This window comes from Drosophila santomea, chromosome 3L, assembly GCF_016746245.2.
Source record: "Drosophila santomea strain STO CAGO 1482 chromosome 3L, Prin_Dsan_1.1, whole genome shotgun sequence".
NCBI lineage: Eukaryota > Metazoa > Arthropoda > Insecta > Diptera > Drosophilidae > Drosophila > Drosophila santomea.
In genome coordinates this window covers 14317021-14334892 of record NC_053018.2, presented here as the reverse complement: position 1 = coordinate 14334892, position 17872 = coordinate 14317021, and the positions used below count along the sequence as shown (strand labels likewise).

At 40.6% G+C, this 17872-nt stretch overlaps 1 protein-coding gene across 6 annotated transcripts; it reads right to left on the bottom strand.

Annotated features, from left to right (window-relative positions):
- Positions 1-274: 274 nt before the first annotated feature.
- Positions 275-17697, bottom strand: LOC120450641 (formin-like protein). Of its 6 annotated transcripts, none has more exons than XR_005616297.2 (10): positions 17056-17457; positions 9775-9858; positions 6093-6179; positions 3954-5642; positions 3681-3894; positions 3326-3618; positions 2466-3020; positions 2285-2404; positions 1813-2116; positions 1124-1262 (listed from the first exon to the last, which is right to left on the bottom strand). XR_005616297.2 is itself a non-coding variant. In XM_039633794.1 (9 exons), the coding sequence occupies exons 1-9, from the start codon at positions 17329-17331 to the stop codon at positions 1020-1022; spliced, it is 3561 nt and encodes a 1186-aa protein (XP_039489728.1). In that variant the 5' UTR covers positions 17332-17697; the 3' UTR covers positions 275-1019. The 6 variants fall into 6 exon arrangements, 4 of the variants coding, with proteins under 4 accessions (XP_039489728.1, XP_039489729.1, XP_039489726.1 ...); XR_005616298.1 differs by having other exon boundaries at positions 3954-5615; XM_039633794.1 differs by lacking the exon at positions 1813-2116 and having other exon boundaries at positions 275-1262; positions 17056-17697.
- Positions 17698-17872: the final 175 nt, after the last annotated feature.

The window sequence follows — 17872 nt, the reverse complement described above, 5'->3', positions numbered from 1 at the left end:
GTTCTGCTGCTTTATAGTAAACTGCTTTATATCAGTCTTCGTCAATTTGTTGTTGTTCGTGAGAATAAATTGGCTTATAAATGGAATATTTTGTAATATAGTTTAATATATCCTTTGTATAAAAATTTTAATAAAATTTTATAAAATGTGTAGTTTATTGAGTGTAAAATATTCTAAAAATGATTTCCTCTGGCATGCAATATTTTGGCGTTTGTTTGGACTTTTCTTGCTGGCTGTGTGTGCGGAGTGAAAAAATAACAACATAAATAATCGATTAAATAGAAAAATATACAAAAGTTTAATGCATTTTTATCTCTTCTCATACAATTCACTGCTTATATGACTTACTAATTTAATACAATTAATTAAAATTCGGAGTTACGTAGGCTCTCCATATTCATGCGGATTTGCCATCTCGGATGGATGCAGCAAGTATTTCGTATTTGGTTAAAACGTAAATTTAAAAAATACAATTAAATAGCACATATATAATCAGATATATATGTAGGTATATGTATGTACACAGGGTAAAAGTTAAATCATTATTTAACAATAATAAATTTGATAAATACACCATTCGAATTTTCAAGTTCAACTTAAGCTCTAAGCAATCAAATTAAAATGCGTTTTTTAAAACAAAATTTTGGCGATAAAAATGTTTCTCAAAATTGAAGACGAGATTCACAGAATGGATGTTGTGCTTGTTATCGTTGCTAAAAATTTCGTCGAGATTTGGGATTCTAAGATACGGTAATATTCGACTTGACTTAAAAATATATTGAAATATATTCGAAAATAAAAGGATTTGAATGGAAGGGAATGTGAGTTTGTGTATGTGTAAGAGTGTCTCGAAAACAATTTAATCGCCCAATCACATATTGCAGTATCTGTAATGTTCTCTTTTTGTTTTTCATTCGGTTTCGGTTTCAGTGTGAATTTTGATTTTCGATTCGTTGCCATTGCCCCGTCGTCGTCATTGCGTCGAACTCGATCTCGTTCTAGTTTCCTAACTCCTCGTCCTAACAATCCATTTCCTCCAGGGTGCGCGACAAACGATTATTGTCGATCCTCCGGCGCTGCGACCGCCGCACAGCATCCGCCCGCCGGTACGGCTCGCTCTTCAGGCCGAGCAGGATGTCCTCCAGGGCTCCATTGTACACCTCGTCCTGCTGCAGTAGCTTCTTCTCGCGCACCGAGTGCGCCTTGCTCTTCAGCTCGTTTATGACAGCTTCCTGCAAGGATAATGCGCCGTTTGAGGGCAACTGTTTGCATTTCGTTTTTTTTTTTGGTTTTTTTTTAGCAAGCGAGGCCAGAACGGATTGGGATTAAAGAAAAAGAAAGAGTTAAGCATTAGATAAGGTAAACCATCACCAAAGAACAAAAACTTATTACTAAGAGGTTATTCATTTTATGTAGTGCAATTTTTAGAATCGAAATGTTTCAAATTTTTTAGGAATCCAAAGATATTTATTTTGTTATTATTTGATAAATTATTTGGTAAATCATTATTTGTTATTTCTTGTAAAGAAATTATATATTTATATTAAAAAAGGTATAATGCATTATAATTTTATTTTAATTTAATTTCTGTATTTAAAAATAATTCAAATAATATCCAAAATAAATAAATTTGGCAGCGCAAGTCCTGGCACAAAGCCAAAATTTAAATAAGTACACATGTCAAATCAAATGCTCGATGTAGACTGGATTTGTCGAGGAACTATGCGGAGATTAGGTAACACAATAGTGCAGGATTAGTCTGAACAAATACAGTGTTAGCGGGTAGGTAGAGAGACAAGCCAGGCGACTTACGCTAATGTGGGAACTTTACACAAAACAAATCCCGTCACATGTCGCCCACTAGAAGCAACAACTAGGATTTCGACTTTTTTTTTTGTAATGGATTAGCGGGGATTTGGGGCACGAGCACAGACCAAGTCCCCCTCGAATTCCCGTCCCCAGTTGGGTATTAGACAGAGTGTGGTGTGATTTGTGTGAGTCAACCAAATAACCAAGTTAACGTGCTTAGATTGAGGAAGTGGCCGGTGGGTGGATGCTACGATTGGGCAAGCTGCTTCTGTTGCTGATTGGCAAAGTCGAGCAGACAATGTATTTGCTGCATGAATCAAATCAAACGAGATCAAAACAAATCATAACAGGTTATCAGGTTTGAAACGATACGTGCATATAGAGATTAGACATATGGAACCGCATAGACGGACTTGGCCACCCTACGATAGAGCGCCCATGGGCTAGCTCTTCGTGGTCGATGGCCTCCACTCACCTGTTGCTTCTTCTGGTTAACCTTGTTGCGCATAAGCACCTGATCGCTCTCTTTCTTGGAAGCGGCCAACGCGGCTGCCTTTTCCAGGCGCAGACGCTGCTCGTTCTCCTGATCGTGTTGCTAGAATTACCAAAGATATCACATTAGTAGGGTAATGAGGAATCATTTGAAAAAGTCCCACCTTAAACGCTCGTGTAAAGCGCACGATCAACGCAAAGAAAGCAGCCGCATCGGCGTTCCGCGAGGAGTCGCCAAAGTATTCAACGCACTCCTTGAAGGCTTCCTGTGCATGCCGCAGATCGTTCTTGATCTTCTTCAGCTTGTCCTCGCTGTTGTTCAGGAAGTCCCGCAGGATGTGCGTCTGGGCACCCTTCACTCGCAGCTCGGCCTCCTTGCGCACCAGATCCATGCCCTTTTCCAGCTCATGAACATCCGCCACCACATTCTCCAGTGCCACCGATGCAGCCTTGTCCGTTCCATAGAGCTCGCCCTCAAAGTTCAACAGCTCCGGGAACTTGGCCCGTATGGTGGCCACAATATAGTGAAGCAGCGACGATCGCTTGTCCGTGGATTTTGTATCGATCAGCGTGTCCAGCGATTGCAGCTTAAAGCCATAGGCTGGTCCCCGTTTATTGCTGTTGAGATAGTTGCCGAATGCCAGGACAATTTCCAAAACAGCCTTGAATTTCCGCGATTGTTTTAAAGAAGTCGATGCTCCTGCTATCGATTGCACTTGCTAGAATAATGAAAACAAAATATTTATTTGATAAATCGAAAAAATGTCAATAATATAGTACTCAAATTTCTTGCTGATCAAAGTGCAATTGTGTTTATGGCATTTGGATTTCTAATTTTATAAACAGAGATGGGTTTTCCTCTTCTTCTTCCAACAAAATAAACAAAACGAATAGAAAACCAGCTGACTTGACTTGACATGACTTCACAATTAGTCATAGAAACCGATATTATATTTACTCGAGTCGTAGATATCTAGCTATTGCTTTCTTTTGTAGTAAGCCTCTAATATTTATATTTCCTCACCGGACTAATGAGATGTACGCTGTCGACAAAATTGCCCATGTAGTTCATAATGGCCAGCTTGGACGAAATGCGCTCCACACGCGACAACTGCAGCATAAACTTGTCTTCTTCGGTGAGCAGCTGCTGGTCCTTGCGCTCGATGATGTATTCCTTGTAGGACTTGACCTCGGCATCCGTGGGCACCATTTTTTGCAACAACTCAACGTTCTCCAGAGAAAGTTTCTTCAGGTCCAGACTATGGATGGCGGCGATGACATCGTCAATGGGCATACCCAGCTTGCGACGGGAGATTGCTGAGAGCATAAAAAAAAAGTCAGTTGATCCAGAAATAGACACGAAAAAACAGGTGACTCACCAATGTTTCTTAACCTCGTGTGCTCCAGTAGCGAGACATTGTCGGGCCTCTTGAAGCGTTTGCTGGACTGCAGCGACCCATCGACCTCGGTTCCACTGCCACCATTGCGCAAGGCGCCGCCGATGCCAATCTTGAATCGTTCCTCAAACTCGTTGAAGTCGATTTGCTTGAAGATCTTTTCGTCGTCCAGCTCGTTGAATATCGTACCACGTACCTGAACAAATAAAAAGTTAGTAAAATGAAATTGTATGTAATGCACATCTTTGTGGCTACCTGATTAGGCTTTAGTGCTATCCAATTCAAGGTTGGCAACTTGTATTTAGTGGGCACCTTGCGCTTGATGGTCATGGCGCCATCGGGAGCGGGCATAAAGCCGGCCACTGGAGGCGGTGGCGGCTGGAAGGAGCTCATCATGGGCGGGGCATGTGGCGGCGATGGCGCTGTCGAGGTGAGGCTGCCGCTCGGACTGCCCAGCGGACTGAAGCCCGGCATCATTGGCGGCGGTGGTGGAGCCGGTGGTGCTGGCGGCGGAGGAGGTGGCGGAGCAGCTGAACTTGCAGTAGGCGAGGCGGGCATTGGAGACGGAGGTGGTGGCAAAGTTAGAGAGGCTGCCCCCGAAGTGGAACCAGCCATGAGGCCACCATTCGCCAGAGAACCATCCCCGCTGGAGGCGGAGCGTGGCAAGGAACGCGAAAGCGTCTGCAGCTCCATGTTCTTTGTGTGCAGCAGTGTGTCCCGCTTCTTCAATTCCTGCTCGTTGTGCTGCAGCATCCGCTGCATCACCGTAAGTTCCTCCTCCAGCTTCTGGCGAACCATAGCCAGCAGCTGGAGTTCCGTCTTCAACGTCACACTCTCGGACTCCAATTCCGCATACTTATAGAGGAACTCGGAATTACGATCTATTTCTCGCTCAAGTTGATCCTCAAGCTCCTGGACTCGCTCCAGCGCCGAAGTTTTTGTCTCGGAATCTTCCATCAAGGCAGCCACATCGAAAACGTTGTCCAAATAGGCTGATATCTGTACCTTCAGCTCCTCCGACTCTGTCAGACGAATTCGCTCCAGATACTTATCCAGGCCCAGGGCCGTGAACTCGTACTGCAAGTGGACCCTGTAGTTCATGTCCTCCACCGAGTGGACAACAATGTTCATGAACTGCATGCAGGCAACCATAAAATCGATGTTAAAGGCCTCGAAGTTCATGAAGTACTCCATGAGGGTTTGGAAGCGTCGCTTCTCTTGGCACACATCCTTGAAGTTATCGAACGAACCCAAAATGATCTCGTGTCCGCCCTTTACCAGACAGATGGCTGCCAGCAGCTCCAGGACCAGGGCTTTCGTCCTCAGCGATTTGTGTATAAGACTCAAGGCAATGCAGTTGATGGCCTCGCGGTGCTGGATGACCATGTTGAACCCATACTTGTTGTTCATGATCGCTCGCAGGCACATAATGGACACATGGATGTCGTCCGTGGCAGCACCCATGTTTAATTTGGCAATATGTCGTGACCTTCGCTTCAAACTAGGACTATCCAGGGCATCGGCAATGGTGGGCCGTAGGAATCCATAGGACATTGTGTGCTGCTGCCTGGAGTCCAGTGTGCCATTGCCAAGACCATGTCCCGCACTGTTTCCATGAGATAGTAGACCACCACCTCCACCAGGACTAACAGAACTACTGTTTCCCAACACTATCTCACCGCCATCGCCGCCGTTCGTGAGATTCAGTCGCTCCTCGGAGGCACACAAGACACCCTGAAGGCGCTGCTCGTGCCGCATCATCTGCAGCCGGAAGCTGAGATAGTCGACCAGGGCGTCCAGACCCTGGTTCGTGTCATCCAGGAACTCCTTCACCCACTCAATGTGGTTCGTGCGCAGCGAGATCTCCAGATCGCGGAGCACCTGGGTGGACGTGGACTCGCCGACCATTTTCCGTTTCTGACAAAGAAAGTAGAAGAGATAAAGCTGTAGGTGTACAAAGAGAAAGAGAGAGAGTGGAGGATAGGATGACGGGAGGCCGGAAACAGGCGACAGGATGCAGTTGATGGAGTCAGCAGCGCGTGGACCAGGACGAGGATCGAGTTGGGATAGTGCAGGTGGTGCCAGGAGGTAGACAAACAAATAGAGAAAGAGAGAGATGGGAAGAAACAGGAAAGACGAGTGTGTGGGAATCGTGGATCGTGGTGTGTTGTCAGTGTTGTGAGTAGAGAAATGAAATTTACACATTAATATTGGAACAACAGATTTCGATTTTAAGTAGGGTTATTAACTTTGGTTTTTCATTAGCTTGGCCTAATAGTTTATTAAGAAGTCGTATACATTTTTTGATGTATTTCGAGTTTAACAACCAGAAACCACACTACAGAAACTACTATAGGAAACTAGAAATGATGTAGAATTAGGAACTTAACGTACCCGATGACTCCTCGATGCCTTTGGGTCCAAGTATGTGCGCAGTTTACTCAAGTAATGTGAGGGCGGATCCTTTGCCTGCACCATTTCCTATAAAACAATTATAAATTAATTAAAAATTTTACAACAAAGCTGCAATGTTAAAGAATATTTGCAAATGTGGATAGAAAAACTTGTTGAGCTACTGAACTTTATGTTAACTGATTTTATGTGACTCGGCTGACTGACAAGTGACAAAGGTCAAACGATAAGTTCCAAGTTAGTTCATGTTTTTAGAAGCTCTACAGGTACAATAGTCAGGCAATGTATTTAAAATTCAAACAACTATATTTATTGAAAACACTTTTACAATCGTTTTCAGTTATATTGACGCCTTAACACCAGAAATACTATACTCGCTTCCTAATTGCTAATTGCTCCCTCTATCACATTAATGGCCCCTGAAATCATCTCTGCCGGAGCTGGAGTGGCCCAAGTCGCTGTTCAATGAACTGCCAGTGATCGGGCAACTGGAGGAGGATCGGTGGGTATATAGTCAGCGATACCACATGCATTAACACTAGACGGAGACGTAGCGGCTTTTACTTTTGTTTTTCCCTCTGTGCTTTAACTGCATATTTTCGTAGATGTTTATGTTACCGCAATCGAATCCCCTCTTGGCATCGTGGAGTCTTGGCTCCCCCCTCCCCACCAAAAACACATAAGCATCGATGGCTTGCCTAACTCTAAACATTTTTAAGCATGAAGCGTGGTATACTTGTTTTGGCCTGCGTCTATTTGTTGTTTTTTCTGTATTTTTTTTTTGTTATGGGTTTGGTTTAACTATGCCAACAACTAAGGCAGCCACCAAAAGCCACAAAAAACAGCACCAACAGCCAACGCATGACTACAACCTAAACTATGTGTGGGTTTTGGTTTTGGTTTCTGGGTTTGCGTTTGCCTTCGGGTTCGAACTGCAGCTAGAGAAAAACCAGTTTCATTCTTTTTCCCAGTCGAAGAGAGCTGAAGAAAAATATCAGCATTCATACAGGCGCACAGATATTCCAATATGTATACGTATACGAATACGAATACGGATATGTAAACCGCTGCAAGCGGCTCCAGCGATTAAAAACTGCAACTTATCGCCGTCATAATAATTTGCATTTTGTCACTGTGAGCACGAAGAGCAACTGGGCAACAGAGGCAGGAAGATGTGGTGGCGAGGACCGAGTCCATGGGATTGGCTTCACCACAGCTCCCCTCACTCCGCTCCACGTCCTCGAGTGGCTGGCTCCTCGCCTCCACCATCCCATCATCCCACCATCCTGTCCAACGGACCTGTCTGTCCCATTGTCTCCACGTCCGTCTGTCAGTGGGCTGCGTTTTCATTCAGTTTCATGACTAGACGAACTTTGAGTGGAACTGTGGACTGGGGACATGCAAATGCAGCTAATAAACTCAATAAAGGATGTTTGCACATTTATTTTAAAAACATATTCCCTTTCTTAAACGTAATTGCCACTTGTGAATCTATTCAACTAGGCTTTCTTCAGTTGATTTATCTTAATACACACATGCATTGTTCGTTTTATACGATCATGAATCATACTTTAATTTCCTTTCATACGAAGTCATTATAGAATTATACTGCAATAATCACGTTCAATACACAAAAAGCTACATTTTCAGAAGCTCAGCCTAGGTTCTGTAATAGACAATACCTTAATTACACTTCTTTATACAATTTATATGTATTTTGTTTTTTAGATTTTTGTTATTATAAGTTTAATTTGTGGACTTTAGAGCCTTTCTCCTCTTGCATAACTTTTAAAGCTTGCTTTGGCACGTTGTTCATTTCACTTCTAGTGGATTTTTTCAATCAATTTTCCATTGATTGACCCACCGTGCAGTGGGCCTGAATTATGGAAAACAGGTCTGGGTTGCAGGCATGCAGGCGGCTAAGGAACCGGCGACCGACGACGACATGGACAACAACAATAGTCGTAGGAATAAAAGCACCAACAACAAAAAATAATAACAACAACAACAGCAAACCGTGTTGGGTGTTTAAGATATTTTATCGTTCGTATGGCAGAAAATGTTTGGAGTGAGTAGCGGAGTGCAGAAGAGTGTTGAGCATTCCTGCCTCGAATCTTTTTTTCGAGAGCTACTCCACCAAAATGCCCATGGCGAATATATTATGCTCAGCGTCGCCGTTGTTTTCCGTTGTTATTTTCCTAGGTGCAGCTCTTGAAAATTCAGTGACCCAGTTGCAAGTGAGATGGATAGATAGCTGGTTGGTTGGATAGATGGATGGATGGATGGTTAGATAGATAGAATCCACCAAAAAACGAGGCACGCTCTGGCGCACACGTTAATAGTTTCGTCATAATCCAAAAACAGCAGCAGTCAACATAACACGCAAACTGGAATTTTTGTCCACATAGCAAATAACACTCGTACATATGTATGTATACAATATACATATAAAATTTATTGCCCTATTCTAAACCAATTTAGAGTCGCTCTCATTGCCAAAATGTTATTTGGTGTTTCGGATTCAGTGAGTGAATTTAAATCACTAAAGACTTCGCTGTGCCAAGCGGCAAAAAAATACATCAAAAAGCGCGAGCCACAAAACAGCACGCACTGCATAATGATTTAATGATTGACAAAGCCGATACGCGGTGTCTCTTTATATATATACATATGTACATATATATATATAAATATATAGTTATCTATCTAGACAGACAGCGACATATATTTAACAGCATGTCCTACAATTTATTTATGGCATTTCAGCAATTACTGTTGAACGACTCTCGGATAAAAACACTACAAAATAATTCCGTAGTTGAGCTTGTTAAGGTAACAGTATGATTAATATGATTCAACTCTATAGCCTAAATTCCTATAAAGTAGTGCCTATGTCAATAAGGGTGGGTCAGCTTAGAAGTCAATAGGATCACATATCAATTTATCACATATGTATCTAGGAAATGAATTGCTCAAGAACAACCGAGCCGATTGTCACCTCAGAAGCTTTTGTCTACCTTTAATTTCAAGATAAAGAGCTGACCTGCTTGATCTATTTGCAACCCAGTTGGCAGTAACTAATTAAAAGAGAATTTCGTAAAGTTGCTCGAGGCATAAACGCCTTTGGAATTCCAACTGGCCTACGCGCACACAATTCCATTGCGCAAAGCCATTTGGTAGAGCTCAATTAGAGCGGCGCCTGCTCCACTCGACCCTACTCCCCACAGTTGTGCAGCCTAAAGGTCAGTGCTCAAGGTGTCGGAATCAGAAAGACCCCCTCTCAGTCCATACCCATGTTTCTATTGTAAAGCCCCCCCTTTGAACTGCGCCCAAGAATGGGTCCAAAGTGTCCCACTGGGAATGAAACTGCTCGCAATCTGCGAAGTGCCAGCAGGAAGTTATGATGGTGATAGCAAAGTGTTTTCAGCTACAAAAAATATGTGCAATGCGTAAAAATTAAAAATATAATATTATGAATAATTCGTCAAGCCACAAAAAATACCATTAAGTAAAATGCTAACTCCCTCAGAAATACGATAAACACATTATTATTCATAATTATTTTTCACTCTTATTTCAAGTCATTAAAAACTGAAAACAAATTTTAATAGTACTAAATAGTACTATAAATTATTATTAGTATGTAAATCAATTTGTTACTCACTTGATCGCATATCATGTCCCACTTCTTCTCGTCATCGTAGTTCCGCAGCAACTTTGCTTTATCCGGTGGCAAGTCCATCGAAGCCTGTCGCCAAAAGAAATGAAAAGACAAGAATGAAATTCGTAAGAGTTGATCCTGAGATAAAGAAATGCATAAGCAGAGATATATTTTCGTAAAATGGTAAAAGCTGGAAATGGCACTCAGCCAATTGGAAAGCCCGAAATACCCCGCGTATCATGGCCCATTAGGGTCCTCAGTCTTGCATCTCTGGAGTGGCGACCCCTTTGTTTCTTTGCTCATGTAAGTATTGAAGTACTTCGGCTCCTGATGGTTGATTAAAAGATTACTGCAGAAGAGTCACCAAAGCATAAAGAAGTGCCAACAAACAAAAGAAAAGTTTATTTGCGTAACTTGCCAGGAATTTGCTCTTTGAAGCTGCTTGTTTGATTGGAAAATAAGTAATCTTGTAATAACCATGTATTATTTAAATGCAAATAATTCCGACCAACACGAGAGACATGATTTCCAGGTTAGAGCTGCAGCTCACTGAACCATAAAGCAAAATCAAATAATCAGTACCAATTTACCTGCTGGACTGCAGACGATTGTGTAAAATGGTTAAATGTACAATTTAACGGGAGGGAATGCACCATAATGAAATCGGCAAATATGCTTACGTGACTTCAATTTAATTTTTCCACTTTTTCTCCTTTTTTATGGGTGCAGCTGCAGTTGGAAGTTCTAATTAGACACACACACACTCAATAATGGGATGAGGGCGGCAAAAGGGTGTGGTGAAGAGATGGAGGGAGCTACAGAAAATAAATGCAAAATGCATACCCACACAATATCGGATGCACAATCGGAATAAAATGAATAAAAGGAAAGTATTTAGTGCGTTGAAATGCACGGGAACGAAACCGATTTTCATCTCTGTCCCTAGATCATCAATAGAATAAATTATAACTTGTGGACCCAAAAACTGTCAAAAAATCTCGTCTCATATTTCGAGGAAACCTTTTTATAACTTATTTAAACAACTACATTTAAGAATATAGATACACAACAAATGAAATACTTACAAAACAATACTCCCTGTAAGTTTGTTTGTAACACTGCACAATTCAAAATAAGTTATTGAAAAATGACATTGAAACCATAAAAATATCACACTTATTAAGCAGCTTTAATCAAGTAATAACCTCATCTTTTATCAAGAATAAAACTACAAATAAAGTAATATCAGTGCGCATTTAATCTCTTTTCTGAGACGCTAAAATTAATTTCCTCGTTTATTTTCAGGCCCAAGATGATTTTATTCACAAGTTGATGATAATAAAGTGCTTACTGCTCAATGTTTTTCTCATTCAATTACTGCAAATTTACATGGAGCTTGCCAGTTTATCCCAGTGTTAATTAAGCTAAACAATTATTACAATTATCTTAAATTCAGGCTTTGTTAATTTTTTTTCTACGTGCTCATTGCGTTATATGTATACGTAATATGTTTCCCATAAACGGAGGAATGTGAGTAAATGCGAGAATGATTGCAAAATTTATTGATTAATTAATTGTAATGTTATGGGTGAGCCCCAACTGGGCACCAACTCCCATCATCGCATCATCCCCATCGATTCCACTCCCAGTCCATTGTCCGTTACGGTCTGAGCCCATCAGACTGAGTGATTTGCCTCGACGCGCTTTTCATAATAACAAAACAATAAATAAGTAAATAAAAGAGTGCATAAAAAGAGAGAGAATAATAAACAAGGTGACAAAGACGAGAGCTCTCTTCAATATTTATGCCAGGGCAGACAGGCTCCAAAAGCCAGAAAGCGAAAACTTACTATATAAATTGGACATGATGTATGTAAATATGTACGTTGTACATAATGAATTACTTGACCGGCATACCGGATACGCATTTTAAATTTGTTTTATTTTTGTGTCCCTCTATCTACATTTGTGTGTATGTGCATAATGTGACGCTACGGACTGTAAGCCTTGCAACCCCCACTTAAGTTCAATCCGTCTACGCTCATGCCAAATGAGTAAGCTCCAGAGGTATTTATTATAGAACAAATTTCATATAAAAAGTATGGACAGTAGGTACTCGTGAGTGACTAAGTAGAACTGTTGAAACAAACAGGAGTGCCTCGACTAGCAGTTACCTATTTCATAACATTTCCTTTGTATATATATATACATACATATATACAGCATGATCTACAATCAAGAAGCGTATGACTGACATTGAATGAATAAAAGTTATTGGCAGTGAGTAATAGGCAGATGTTATTCACTGGTCTTATTTTGTTTTGCCGACTAATAATGAAACCTTAAGTACATTTCATATTAAGAATAAACCACATGCGCTACTATAAATGGGTTTTCATGCGAATCATGAACAGAATCGGAAAAACCTAGGCATATGTGTGCTCAGTGAGTCAATCAACCACGGAATATTTATTTCTGTTAATATGTAATATGATTTTAAAACAAGTATTGTGAATACTTTAAAATGAATACTTTAAAGAAACGGATGCAGTTTCCTTTCTTCTTAGAACTTTTGATGTATTTGTTAGTTTGACGATAAAAAACACTGAGTGCGAAAATTTTCTAAATGAACGTGCGTAACACAATGATTTGTTTACCGATAAAGACAGTTCAGGACTCTGACTAATCATTTTCTTCAGTTTCCGGCACGATTTATTATCCCTTGGAATAATTTAAGATCTACCTAATCAACAGATTTCCTTTGAATAACTTAACTATCTTGCATTAGATTCCCATGAACTCTGAAGTCGATTACGATTTATCCACTCTTTCCGCAAAAAAACAGATGTTCTATGTTTTTATCATTAGTGGGTTTTTTCGCTATGCTCTTTTTTTGCCGACCGCAAAGGAAGTGAACAGCAAAGATAAACTTATGTTATGTTTGCACTACGAGGCAGATAAAGGGGTTCACATAATGTGGAAGCCTCATTTTTTCTGCAGCGTCCGATAGATAAAGAAAATCCAAATGGACAATGCGTTAAACAAAGCCATGTACGGCCATTGAATGCATCGAGGGCTGCCATTAGAGTTCAAGTAAAGTTTAAAACTTAATACTCATTTAATACAGCACCCCCTTCTACTATACAAAAAAGGGAAAAGTAAGCCTGATATTGATACATAAAAAACATTTTCAAAATGTTATGTTTATCAGACCTTAAATCGACGTTAAAGGTTCAAAAAGTAAAGTCGATACTTAGTTCTAAAATTACAAAGCACAAATGCTTTCATTAAAACAATGAAACCTGCCCTCGCATGGGCAAAGATTGCTTAACAAAGTTAACAACAATAACTTCTGTGGTTCACTGCCTTGCGGTTTGTCAGCCATTGGCAAAGTCATTAGGAAAGGCGGCTTACCCTGAATCATCTCACCTTAACTACGCCCCTGCAGGCAGTTGTTTATAGATATTGATTCTAGGCCCAAGACTCTTGGGCAACGAAGTTAAAGCGAGTGAAAGTTGGCTAGCTTGGGAAAGCTGGTAAGCGATCGGGGATGAGGACTTGATGCGGTTTAGTCTTTGTGTCTCTCTGTCTCACTGTATTTATGTCAATTTATGTGAATAATGACACCCACAACATAAACCGCAAGATAAGTCTCTTGAAAGTCAAAACTTTCAATAATGCAATCACATTAACATTTTTATTCATTTGTATTTGCAGCCGGCTCTCTGACGTTGCAATAAATACACTTTTACTTTCAATTGAATAGACCATGGAGATTTTATTGGCCTGATGCCAATTTTAATGCAATTAAAGTGAATTAAAAAAACAAACACAGTTAAACTGTTGCGACTGTGGTATTCATCTGTAAGCAAAAGAAGTACAATAAATATCACAGCTGGAATCGGGAGTATTATAAACCAAAAGGTAGATTGCAATTTTTTTGTACATAAACTCATAGTTGCTTTTTTAAACTTTATAGACAATAAATTTACCAACTAAACGAGTTAATTGTATAAATTATTAGTAATTGCATACTATCACAATAAAAAATATTAAATAAGAAATAATAAACGAAATAAAGTTATTTGTAACAGTTTTACTTCCGAGCCTCCATCATTAAAAGTTTAATAAACCCAAGCGCCAGAGCTTAAAGAGGCTGGATTCAAAAAAATTAAGAACTAAATTGCAAAAAATCTACGGAACTGTAATTTAACCGGAAACACATGCAGCAACTGCGCCTGATTAGATCCAGCCAAAGGCGAATTATTAGCGGCCACATTGTCGGATTGTTGTTATTTTTAAACTATGAATCAGACAAACAACAATTGCTGTCGATCGGAAGCCGACAGCACGGACATTGGCGCATTGGATCTGCCAGTCTCCGGTCCGTCCAGTCAAGTCAAGTCAAGTCAAGTCCCCTTCAGTGGCAATGGGCCAGCGAGCAGCACTTTTGCCTAAATTAAGGTAAACACGAATTAAGGCAAGCCGGAGACACAAGGCAAGGGCGAGGCCACCTCCAGCACCTCCAGCAGTTCCAGCACCTTCACAATGCCACTGAAATGGCAAACAAACACAATATCGAGGGGCGAAAAATGAAAAACATAACAGCCATAGGTAAACAGACGAAAACACACACTTTGAGTGCGAAAAGAAGGCAATGAATTTTGAACAAACAATAGACCCAGAATAGCAAATGCTATCTAAGGTCTGTCGATATCCGGGATACCCTTGAATTATCATATATTGGATTAGAAATTGACAAAAGAATGGGCCTTTTGGTTTATGTTAGATTAGGTGGGTTAACAGGAATATCGAAAATGATAATCTAATACAGATACATATAATAATCTATACATATAGATCTTTGACATAGTGATATATTGGAAACCTTTTATGTCTGCGATAACAATTGTTTAAAAGATTTTACTATATCTATTAAAGATAATGAATTCAAAAACTATCTTATTTACAACCTAAAACGTTATGCTTAGTTACATATATTTAAAACTTTTTAAAATATAAAGTTTTATACCATATTTACTTGATTTGTTCGAATTCTGTACGGAACCGGTTCTTAGTATATTAGGTATATAGCAAACCCATCCTTATAATTCCTAATGGCTTTGATAAACGAATCAATATTTTGTGTCCCCAAAAATGGCATAAGAGTAATAAAAACGTGCTTCCTTATCGAGATGCGCACGAAAGAAGTTACAACCATGAGATCATACAGTGCGAAAAATAAGTCGAAAAAGGGTGGAATTACCATGAAAACAGGTGCCAAGTATTTGATCTTATTAACTTATTAAGATCCGCTAATGAAAATAAAATTTTTAAGCTATATTTCATATGCTGAGGACAGTATTTACAACCTTGAGATCAAAACAAAAGATCTTGAGAATGGGCATAATGCCAAAAATGAGCAGATAAGTGGGAAACCCGTTGGAGGAGCATTTCTCATATTACTGACTGGACTGGACTCGACTGGACTGACTGACTGCCGATAACTGAGAGCTCAAGCTGCGCCATATAAATAAAGAGTTCTGCCCTTGCCATCCCCCTTTGTTCCCCTTTTGCTCGACAGAGAGAGATAAGCCGCGATCTCGAAGCCATCCCATCCCATCCAGCAGCTCCGGCGGACGCAGAGTGCGAGAAAGGGAGGGCAGGCGAGCGGACCCATATGCCGGCGGTACCAGTCCAGTGAGTCAGCGAGAGTGACTCGAGTGCGACAGAGAGGGCGACAATCGATCAATTCGCTTTAATTGCCATTAGCATGCCGAATTGGAGTGGCTTTTTCGAGGGGTAACGTTGGAGGCGAATCAAATGGCGGCTGTGGGTCACTCTATCCGTTACGCTTTTATGACGGCCAACACTGAGAGCACTTTGGCTATATTCTCGGCTTATTTTATTTTTGGCAATATGTTCACTCGTAAAATCTTAATTACGCAGCCTTGTTCGAAGAAAAAAACCGCCTAGTGGGATGACAAACGAATTCCAATGACAGGCACACGCCTTTAGAACAGTGGTGGGAGTACTATAAGTTTGACTTCAAATTAGTTCAATTCCCTTCCTTCTTATGATAACAGAAGCATTAAAACTAACCCTTACTTTCTTATCGATACTTGACTGCAATATGATATTATGAATAATTCGTTGCAACGTGATATCATGAGTGCAATTTAAAACATGGGATTAGCTAAGTTGTTCAGCACATATGTATACGGTGGTTTCCATTCAGACCCCAGTCCACTGTGCCCTGCTTGGGGAGTTGTGCAAGCCGGAGCGGAGAACAGAACGGGACTGAATCGAGTTGAACTGGGGAGAGGCGCAGATACAAACTCAGAGATACTCACGAACACCAGCAAACACTCACGTTCGCACATGTGTGTGTGTTTGTGTGTGGCTGACAAAAATTCAAGCGAACAAGTCGCCGCACACTCGATGAGGTCATCAATCACATGCAACAAATGCGAGGGCGGAAAAAAATGGGCTGGGGCAGGAAGCCAATCCTTAAGCTTCTATATACCAGCCACTACATTCGCTAAGCAAACTGAATCTCCCAAATGGAATTTTTGAATATAAACAAACATTTCTTCTAGTGAATTAAAAAATATCAACAATTCGAATTCTCTATTAGAATGGATTTGTATTCAAGAGCCATTTACGCAGTTCAATTTATTTATTTAAATTTATTTGTCGATCCCAAAAGTGTTCAAGTCGCCTAAAATAGCTTATTCATAGATATGCAGATAGAAATGTATTTCAAGCTTGTATTTTATACAAAATATATGAAAAACAATTGTAAGCTAATAAAAAAAGGAACTTTAATTGCCAATAACTATGCAACGCTTTCTAGAAATATATTGCTAGTATTTTTAAAAATGATTACATAAAATACTTTTGTTTATTTTGGTTATATTGCTAAGATTATAAGCTCATAAATTAAGGAACATCTACAAGGTATATATAATTGTATATTATTAATTATGGGTACTAAACTGTCCAAGTTTAAGGTTGCAGAAATGTTTCAGTTTTAAAGGAACAAATATCACATATTTTTTAGATCTTAAAAATTATCTTTGTGTATTGGAATAACCCCATTCATGTTGAAATATTTCTTAGAAACTTTGGCATTTAGGATTGGAATATAAAGGTAAACGACCAAAATAAATATGAGTACTGAAACTTCTGCAATTTTAAATAAATCTAGTTGGACGTAATATATAAATTAGTTCTTTTATGCATAAGTTGCTTTTTTCTGTCGAATAATTGGGAATAACTTACCAGAACCTTGGCGAATCGCCGGTCCAGTTCATCCGTGGTGGGCATGGGTTGCTGGCTCCGACTCCGCAAGCTCGGCTGCCGGACGTGCTGGTATTGGGAGCTGCTGCCGATGTCGTAGCGCAGGTCCTGTTTCTGCAGCGTGCCGCTGGAGATGGAACCGTTGTGCTGGTGTCCATTGCGCATCGAGTGGTGGTGCGCATGCGGATGGGGATGCTGCAGCTGCTCATCGGCGTCCACATCGGCGCTGGTGATGGTTCGCGATTTAACTGCGCCCATTATGGTGGCAAAGCGACCCGAGCCCGAGCACGAGCCGGAGACGGAGCCGCCTCCTCCTCCTCCTCCGCCGCCTCCCCCTGGATCCTGTAATCCCCGGGATCCGGATCCTCCGCCGCCGATGGCGTCCTCGATGGTCGCCGCTTGGAGCGCTGTGCTAAGGGACAGCGAGAGGGTACCCCATACAGTCCGGCAAAGGGCACGGGTGCGTTCCGGGCAACTTGAAAGTTGCTCTTTGATTCCGTTGAAGATATCCAAAGCGGCTGCTGCCTGTTTCTCTGCTTTCGAACGCTCAGAACAACTGGCCAATCGAAAGTGACTATTTTCCGGGCGTGTTTTTTCTAATTTTTTTTTTTTTTTTTGCTTTTTTTGTTTAATTTATTATTTTTTTGGTATAAGAAAGTGAAAAGTGTAAAGTGCTGGGTGCCAAAATTTTTAGAATATAATTTACTTCTTTTTGACAATGAAAGCAAAAACACAATTTGTTGCTGCTGCTGTTGTTGTTGTTGTTGCTGGTGGTGCAACGGCGGCACTCACACAAACA